We start from the raw sequence: 10,623 nt of genomic DNA on the forward strand, positions 1-10,623 counted from the left end.
AAATATTAAATATAAATTCAAAAAAAAAGTATCTTATTTATTGATGGTTCAAATAAATATGACATATTAATTATCGACGGCTTTTTATATTTACAAGAAATGCCATTAATGAATAATTGATTACTTTATTTTGAAATTTGTCAAAAATGAATCTTTTATTAAAAGTTAGGGTAAGACTTTAGAAGATAAGGACGACACTGACCATCTACCGCCATCCCCATTACCATAGAAAGAAGAGGTAGTACAACAACCACTCACCACTGTCTGTTCGAAGGGATAGGAAGATATGGTTCGGTTCGTTCACCATTCTCCTAACGTCTTACCTTAAACTATATTTTTATGCTCGGGTAGAAATAGAGTTATTGATAAAACCGACATGTTTCAATTGTTTGTTTGGAAAATAAATACAGATAAAGTATACATAAACATATAAGGAGTACCAACACAAATATACAAAAAAAAAGCTAAATAAACTAAGCAACAAAAATACAAAAAAATGACCAAGCTTAATTCTAATATCAAACAACATCTTAAAATAATTGAACACACATACTAAGAAAAATCTTATAACATCCAAATAAGGATAGATTACTCTTAACATCCAAATAAGACAATATCATTAGTGAATAAAGTAGATAAACAATAATTATATACAAAATAAATAAACAAAGTAAAAAAGAAATAAAAATAGAAATAAGCAAAAGAAAAAGAAAGGTAGGGGTCATCTTCCCCACCTGGACCATGAGTCCAGGAACCTCAACGTGACATAACCATGCCGGAGAGGGAAATGACGTCCCGACGAGAGGATGGCACCATTGTGGTGAGGCAAAGCTGTCCGAAATAGCTAGAACGGGGTCTGCGTGCTATGGTTGGGGTGTCCTCCGAGAACCATGGCGGCTCGCGTGAAAGCCATTGCGGTTCTCCACCGTGCAGGGGTGTTTCTGCCGGCATATTTGCTTTGTGCACAAAAAGGTTTGCATTATTAAGGCTCCCTTAGGAGCAAGGAGATACCACTGCCTCAAATTGAAACCAATTCCATTTGCAATTTGAGATATACAATATGGATTATGAAGGTGATAATATAACAAATGCATTATGAACATAACAGTGTTAACATATAATGAGCATATGGCATTGGACTTCAACAAAAGAAAATGAATGTGTGTGAAATGGGTGAGAAACAAACCTGACAATATTACTTATGGAAGATAGTTCCAAACAATGAATATGACCCCTTTGTTACCTCAACTTCTTTTCTCTCTACTGTTCTTTTTCTTGGTTTCTTACTCTTATCCTCTCTTAATTTTCTTTTGCCAAAAAAAGCTGCTAAGTATTGGGTGTCTTCTCTTCTTTTGTGTCAGTTAAGTGGGTCTTTAAATAGACCCCTTAAAATTAGGTTCAGGGTTACTGAAAAGTCTTAAGATAATTTTTACTTAGTCCTGTGAATATTTTTAATTGTGACTCGGTCCCTTAACTTCCTTAAAATTTAAAAAAAGGCCCCGGACGAAATTGAGTATTCACAATCTTACATTTGAATTTTATATAAATGAAAGGAACATCATAGTTTTATATATAAGGAAGGAATATACATAATTCTAATTCAATAGCAAGGAAACTTGTTACTAATTCTTCAATGATGACGCATAAATAGAATTAAATAAAATTATATATGTTCAATTACCTGGATGTCCTTTAGATATATTTTGTACATTTATAGTAGTAATATTAAGGGTACACAAGAGATATATAAATTACCCACATTCAATTACCTAAATATCTCTTCGGTATGTTTTGCCTTTATATAGTACTAGCGTGTCAACTAGCACTTTGTGTCTGTCGACCACATTCTTATTTTTATGATATCAAATGTATACATAAAATTTCTATAAATTTCTCAACTTGTGCTTATAAGATTCTCAAAGTTTCTATAGAGAGAAATGTACATTACTTTCCTTTACATTATATTTGGTTGTAAGGAAAACAAGAGGAAAGAAAAGTGATGCAAAATTTCATTTTCCACCATTTGGTTGCAACACTAAATAGGAGGGAAAGAAAAAAATTTGCATGGATCCCACAAAATATTTTCCTTCCTAGTTTGTAAAAAATGAACAAAGGAGAGAAAATCATCAAAATTCCAAATTTGTCCTCTCACATGAATGAATTGAAAATTTCATTTTCCACCCTTTCGTTGTAACACTAAATAGGAGGGATAGAAAAAAAATGTGCATGGGTCTCACAATTTTTTTTCCTTCCTAGTTCATAAAGAAAATGAAGAAATAAAAGAAAACCATCAAAATTCCAAATTTGCCTTCCCACCATGAACGAATTGAAAGAATAATAATCTATATAAAAATAGATACAATACAGTAAACTTCTTTGTTTATATTCATTTTTATATGAAATTAGTTAACTTAATTTTATTTTCATTCTATTTGAACTCACAAATAAATAATAATTGTACATGCTCAATAAAATGGAGTGAAAAGAAAAAATAAACATAATTACTTAAAATTATCAACCAAGTGACAATAATAAATAAATTAGAAAGACAAAACACAAATGTGTGGAAGTGAGATGGTTAGAAATATATAAATAATTTTCATATATGAGTTATACTTTCTTTAGATACATTAGTGAGAAGAAAATATAAGATGTTAATGATTTTCATTAAATTTTATAAACAAAAATTGTTATTTAAAATTAGTTTATTTGTTCCTTATTAATCAATATTATTAAAAATAAATTATTTAGTTAGGTAATTTGCAACAATAAAAAATAGTGTTAAAAATTAGACATATTTCTATATAATGAAGGTACTTAAGTCATTTTAAATATACTGTGAATAAAGGTGTATTTTCTTTCCTCACATTTCCTTTCATTTCCAATCATACCAAATAATAAAATTATCATATCATTTTTCTTTCCTTCTACTTTCATTCATTTCATTTTCATTCTTTTTTCTCCATTATGCATATTGGAATTTCAACCAGTTATTGACATAGTGGAATAATGGGTTAAGGAACAAACTCGGAGGGGTGCTTCTATGTAGGATAGCAATAAGGCATGTTGAGTTTTACTTGTCCCAACCTTTTGGGTGCTCATCTGTTGTCTTACAATTTGTACCAATTCATGTGTCATGAGTTTGTGATTAGTGAGAAAAAATATATTTAAGTTAAAATTTAATTATTAAATATTTTTCTAACCAATCACAAACTCATGACACATATTATGGCACAAACTATGGGATAGCAGATAAGCTTCCTCACATTTTATACTTGTAGAAAAATGAATCTCATTCCTTAAGTTGTAGGATTTAGGATTTCGTTGACTATAACCTCATCATGGTTCAAAATTTAAAGTCTAACTCCAACTTAATCAAATTAGGTTTTCCTAGTCCAATATAAAAATTACATTTGTTTAATTACATATTTATTTGTTAACCATATTTAACTTTATATATTAGTATAGATTATAGATATATCTGAATATCAAATCTTGTATATATAATTGATGTAAAAATTTCAATAACGTCATGATCATATTTATTGGCCACATCAACCATACAGCGGTTTTTTCACAATTATGATGAAAAAACCATTTAAAACACTACAAAATGTCTCTTTTTTTCTTCCCATTGTAATCATGATCCACAAACAGTAGGGATCGAGACAAACGTGGTTCAAGAAAAACGGTACAAGTGTACAAGCATACATAGTCATAGGTATATAGAAAAAATATTAATTTTTGCAGCTAGGAAGAGGAGAACCACACAAGCACTTGTTATGAAAATATTCATAAACATCAAAGTTCTGAAGCTTCCCACCCACCGGAATCTGACCACACAACCTATTATAACTAACATTCAAGAACTGCAGATCCAGTGTGGTCAACACTTGTGGAATGTTTCCATAAACCTTGTTATGGTTCAGATCCAACGATGTCAAACTCGGTGCAAACTCCACCTTACTCAAATCGAACGAGAATTGGTTCCTCGACAAGTCCACTCTTTGCAGCGCCGAACCAAAAACCGGTGAAGCATCTCCGACAAGTTTGTTACGTGACAAGTCAATAACGGTTGAATTAAGGTTCTTAAAAGAAGTTGGAATGGTTCCTGAGAGGTTGTTGTGGGAAAGGTAGATATCCGGGTTTGATTTGAATGAGCCGAAAGAAGGAGGGATTGAACCGGTTAAGTGGTTCCGGTCCAGGTGGATCGCGTCAAGGTTTTCGAGGTTTCCGAGCGAACCAGGGATTGAACCGGTTAGATTATTAAAAGAGAGGTCGAGGAAAGTTAGGTTAGTTAGCTCGGATAAAAATGCAGGAACCGGGCCCGAAAGGTTGGTCCAACTGATACGCAGAAATTTGAGGTGGGTTAGTTTCGTGATAGCGGGTGGAAGTGGGCCCGTGAGCTTGGGTAGTTTGTGGAACTCTAGGGTTTCTAGGTAAGGGAGTAGGCCCACTGAGGGTGGGATTTGGGCCGAGAAATTGGTGTCTGGGGTGGATGAGAAAATGGTGAGGGAATTGATACGGTGCGTTTTGGGGTCACAGTTGATGGTGTACCAGTCACAACAATCAGTGTTCGGATCCCATGAAGCTAGAAGGTAAGGGTTGTTAAGGTCCTTCTTGATTTGGAGCAAAACTTTCTTGTCTTGTGGGTTGCATAGATCGGAGAATGCATGAGAGAGGAATAAAAGAAGAAAGGATAAGCGAAAAAACGTTATGGTTGTCATTTCTAAGTGATATTTGATGAGATTAAGAGTGCTTATTTATAGGGATGTGGTGGTAAGATATTATTGCATCAAAAGATATTATTGCATCATGCATGACAGAGAGACAGGGATAATAATTATTCTACAAACTCCTCAGAAAATTTATTGCATAATAATGATAGCGTTTAGTCAAATGTCAAATGTCAGTCTTTTCACATGTACACAACTTTTTTCTGCTGAATGAGAGGCAGTGAATATTATAGAGATTCATAGAATCATAAGATGGTTGTTGACTGGGTAACATAAACTTCTTATTCGGATTTAAGATCTATTATGAACATCAAGCATAAGATTTAGGATCTATTATGAACATCAACATGCATCAGCGGGTTTAAATGCTTGTTTGTTATTGTTCTAATCATATTTAGTCAAATAGATATTTGGACAACTCATACCTAACGAAGTAGTATACGGGAGAGAGTTTTTATATTTATTTTGAGTGTAAAAAATAATCATAAAGAGAAATGATGTGTGACTCTTTGGTTTATGATAATTTAGACTATTTGGCACAATATGAACAAAGTCATGAGCACAAAGATTCCAAATAGATGATGTGATGAAACTTATTTTTATACATTCTTAGAGTATTCTTAATGTTCGCTTTCCTCTTTTCTCTTTTTCACTAATAGATAGGGTGAGACACTCATCATATTGTCTTTCTCTTTGTTGATGTAGGAATTTTATGGATAAAAATACCACTTATTCTTCTAATTATTTTATCCCTAAATTAATAAAGTTTTTATTGCTGAACAAAAAATATTGAACTTAATTTCGTAATCTCAACTTTTTACTATTATGTTCATTATAAAATGTCATTCACAAGCCTTAATTTATAGCGTCCTCAACTTTTGCCATAAGTTATATATAATTATTTGATGGAAAACATTTGCTCTCCCATTTTGTTATTCACAACCATGGTTAATGTGGTACTCTTTGCACTTTGTTAATTATTAAATAAAATATGAATGTAGTATTATAATCAATACATCATTCATTATTTATTGTATTACTTATATTTAAAAATTACTAATATTAAATATAAATAAGACAATGATAATGTAAAAAACTCTTACGTACATATTTTTTTTATTTAGAAATTGTATCTTTTAATTTGACTAATTATTAAGGATAACACATCATTTTTACATACAAGATGAAATAGCAAATGCTTTTCTGTGAGATTTGGCGTGTCCCGTCTAGCAAAGCTTAACTTGTGAGAAGTAAAGTGTTCAACACGTTAACTGAAAAACCAAACTCTTTGTCGGCAGAAGAAGACACAATGCTATTCTTTCTACTACTTGGTGCACCGTAAAAGAAAGATAGATTCCTTAACGATTCTCCGACCCTAATTTAGTAAATTTCTGACTGGTTCATACATGTCATACCCATTGATATATTCTATCAAAATAAGTATAAAAATTGGCTAGAGATATATCCATTCATCTTTTCTTAAACCTGTTTTGCCAGAACCAAACTAGAGAGTCAGACCAGTTAGATCACTGACCAAACTTCAAAACAACTCTAATTTGTAGTCTTAATCAAATAAAAAATTGAATAGAGAAAAAGTCTCAGTCTGTTTATGCTAAACCCAATTAAATATGAATAATCCATAAGTGAATCAGACGGTTCAATTAAAAGACATGAAACACTGTTTTTGTTTTGATTTATCCCGATCTAAAAAAATGAAGAAATATATATAATTATATATTTATAGATATTTATTAACATTTTTGAAATTAGACGATCCAACTAAAATATTTAACCGTTTAAATTGATTAAATCTAATACGAGAACACTTTTAATTTGATCTCCAACTTGTGTTTTACAATATTGATATGAACCATCATCTCAACAATTGTTAACATACAGAAATCAAAATCTTCTCCTTTTATCTAAATGTCAAAGAATTGGCCCAGCTCCTCTTATACTAGATACTCCATCTCACAGTATAGAGTAGGACTCCTCTCCATTATCCATTAATGGAGAGGCAAGTAGTGGAAAAATACACTAAAAATTTAAAAGACAATGACATTTATAACCTTTACTTTTTATTAAAATTACAATTTTGTCCTTAAAAATACATTACAAAATATAATTTATCTCTCTATTAATGAGAGGATTATAACTTCACTGTATAACGCTTCAACACGTAACAACTGATTAATTAATTAAGTGCAAAGAAAAAGAAAGTCTGCTTCTGAGGCACATCAAGGTCTGCGTTTCTTTCTTCTATAGCCACGCAGTTGTCTTAATACAGCAAGATACGGAAACAACGGAATAAGTAAAGAAGATGACATTTGTCTTAATACGGAAACAACAGAATAAGTAAAAGAAATGACATTTGTGTTATCCATAATTATAAGGTCCATTCTTTTACTTTACGTAAGGTATATTGATTTTAGGGTTATAATATATTGTATACCAAATTCAGGATAGGGACGTATTGAGTTATCATAATAAAAGATGAGTATAATATTTATATAATGTGAAGGTAAAGATTTATATATATTAATTGTCATTTATTTGTGTTCCTTTTATAAAGAGTTAATGATAATAAAAATGAACAATAAATAATGCAATAACAATACATAAAATTTATACATTATGTATATATTTCTTTTCATAAAAAATAATAATATTAAAATTGAGAAATATCTTTCAACATAACTTAGGTCTTTATTTGCCTTGAACATTAAAAGTTTTCAAAAAAAAAAACTATCCATTACAACATATTTGCATTACACCATAATTATAAAAGAAAGTGCTTAAAAATGTTATTTAACAATGTTTTTAGACGTTATCTATACAAGCGTAATAGAATATAGGATTTGATTCAATAGCATTTCATAAAGACTATAGAAGGTAGACATTCAACAATGCACAATCATACAATTGCGTTGTAGACGCAAGCATTCAATAAATATTTAACAATGTTCACCTGAACAAACACTGTTAAATGTCTAATTTTAACACTTTCTACAACGCTTGCTATAACAATACTCTTTGACATAACACTAGTATTGTAATACATGAGTTGTTATATAAAGTAATACCTGCATAAATGCGTTTAAATGAAATACATTCAACAACACAAACATAATATACCAAGAAGAGCTATATATCCAAAATCATTATGTTAATTATATATCAATGCACCTATACTAAGTAGGGTGAGCATGAGCCAACTTGGGTTGGATAAGGCTCGTTCCTTACCTGATCCTATATTTTGATATGATCATTTTTATAAACATAACCCGACCCTAGACCTAATGCTAATCCGAACCCAAATGTAAATCGAGTCACCTTTTAAACTCGAACCTTATCATAGACTCGATTAAATATAATGTATATCATTTTATATAAAGTCTTCTCAATATTACTTATTATTATGGATATATAATTTGACATATGAAATAATATATGTAGATATTTTATGAATCATTTACGTATATGTATAATGATGAAACAAATTAGAGAATCAACGGTACTCTAGGCCAAATAAAAGTTATTACTCTGTACACAAATGAATAAGCACATACAAATATGATGAATGTATAACCATGAGGCGAATCTGATCATGCTTATCTGTGATCCAATCCTAAATATTGTTGTTGAGATTAGATGTAAATATTCAACACTATGTATACATTTTGATTAATATGTATGTATACCTTTCCATTCAATGGATCTTATGGTTTACTTTTATGCTTAATACTTACCATCTTTGGTATGTTTTATAGGTTGTGAATGCATGATGGAAATCATAGTTTCTAACCTGATCTAAAATATCTCATCTTCTGTATATAATCTCTAGGAATAATGTCACATTGATAAGTCATTTTAACATACATGCTTATTAAATCATCTTGCAAATTATCTAAGAGATTAATGGAAAGGGAAATGAAATGTTGATATTTTCATTAAGGAAATCATGATGTTAGATAGATCTGATGATAAGAGAATCATTGCTTGGTTAGATTTTGTATGTTAAATTACCTAGATGTGAATAATAAAGTGCATTCCCAATATTATTTATCATATTAACTTCCAAACTTTTTAACTTAATTTTTGTTTGAATTGAACCAACAAAAAATTAATACAAACAAATTCTCTACTTTAAATAATAGTTAAGTTGAAGGACATAATATCATTCAAGACCTTTTGGGTACATTATTTTTTATACTTGTTTGTAATATCCAATTCTATATTTTCATTGACCGATTTATCGGTTAGTATTGGATTTTGTGTGATTCGTACTTTCTGATTTCATTCAATGAATTACCAAGTTTTGGAAAGCTGATTATATACAAAGTTAACATCATGCTAAAAGAGGAAAAACTATTTAGTTAGTTAAAAACTAACTTGCCTAAAAAGGAAAGAAATAAAATATCTACTCTATGGTACATCAATACAAAACAGTATCAAAGTACATCAAAAATAATTAATCATCTAATACTCCCCATCAAGCTGGAGAGTAAATATTCAAAACTCCCAGCTTGGTAAGAAGATAAGAAAAATATGACGAATCCAATGCCTTGGTGAATAAATCGGCAGGTTGTTCTTTTGTAGGAATAGGAAGTAAGTGAAAGATGATCTATGAGTCTTTCTCTGACAATGTGACAATCAATATCTATGTGTTTAGTACGTTCATGAAACATATAATTTGCCACAATGTGACAATCAATATCTATGTGTGTTGGACCAGACTGCGACCGAGGAGCCTTCAACCACCAGGGAGTTCCATTGTTACATGGATATGGGAAGAGTGAAGAGTTACAAGTGAGACACCACGTCTTGAACCAAAACCTGAAGGCATTAGTTCCATGAGACTTTCCTTCTTATAATCTCTTTCACTCTTTCCCGCATATCCAATATGAGACTTCACACTTGAATAAACCCAACAATCTCCCCCTCAAGTGTGGGTACCACACACTTTCCGATTCGCTTCCCCTTAAGTCCACCATGTCCCAGCCGAACCATCGGATCTGATACTAGTTGTTGGACAAAACTACGACCGGGGAGCCTCCAACCACCAGGGAGTTCCATTGTTATATGTGTATGGGAAGAGTGAAGAGTCACAAGTGAGACACCACGTCTTGAACTAAAATCTTAAGGCATTAGTTTCATGGGTGTAACACCGCGAATTTTACTACCTTGAAAATATATGTTTTTATTAATAGTTTTATTGATTATATTTTCAAAAATGAATTTCTGGGAATTTTTGATGAAGAATTAGACGAAACTCTAGTTGAGTTTTAGTCTTGTAATTCTATTTCCAATTTGGTGGTAAATTTTCATGATTTTCGGAGACAGTCGGTTTCGGACTGCTGTCGGGGCCAAATCTCACTCGAATTCGGCCCAATAACGTGTTTTTGAGTTCCGTAACTCAGAATCGAATTCCGATTGCGCCAATGGCTTCGAAATATTATTTCAAGTCAAGATAGACACCAAGTTTGTCCAGAATACATTTCAAATTATTTTTCACTCCGAATTCCATGTTTCGAAGTTCTAATCGTAAACCGAAATCGGGAGATTTTTATTATCCGACCGGGTATTAGCCGACAATACTCGAGAATGGTTTTAATCGCGCACGTTTCGCCGAAATCGTCATGTCGCATGAGTCACTTCACAAAATCTACATACTAAATCTTATAGATTTCACTCATTAATGCCTTGATTTACTACCACCAAAATCCCCTAAATCACTCAACAAATCCCCTCAATCCATCACCATTAGACACATCACCTATACTAGTCTAACTCTACTTACTTTGCATTAAATTTTATGATTTGATGAGGGTGAGGCTCTCTTATAAATACCCCACCCCATTCTCTCATTTCTACACTAAATTTCCTA

General features: G+C 31.4%; 1 protein-coding gene across 1 annotated transcript; it reads right to left on the minus strand.

Annotated features, from left to right (window-relative positions):
- On the minus strand, positions 3,601-4,754 carry LOC109330168 (polygalacturonase inhibitor-like). Its single transcript, XM_019564228.1, has one exon. It carries the CDS (start codon positions 4,725-4,727, stop codon positions 3,738-3,740), a length of 990 nt encoding a protein of 329 aa, XP_019419773.1. The 5' UTR covers positions 4,728-4,754; the 3' UTR covers positions 3,601-3,737.

Source organism: Lupinus angustifolius, chromosome LG16 (assembly GCF_001865875.1).
Source record: "Lupinus angustifolius cultivar Tanjil chromosome LG16, LupAngTanjil_v1.0, whole genome shotgun sequence".
NCBI classification, from domain to species: domain Eukaryota; kingdom Viridiplantae; phylum Streptophyta; class Magnoliopsida; order Fabales; family Fabaceae; genus Lupinus; species Lupinus angustifolius.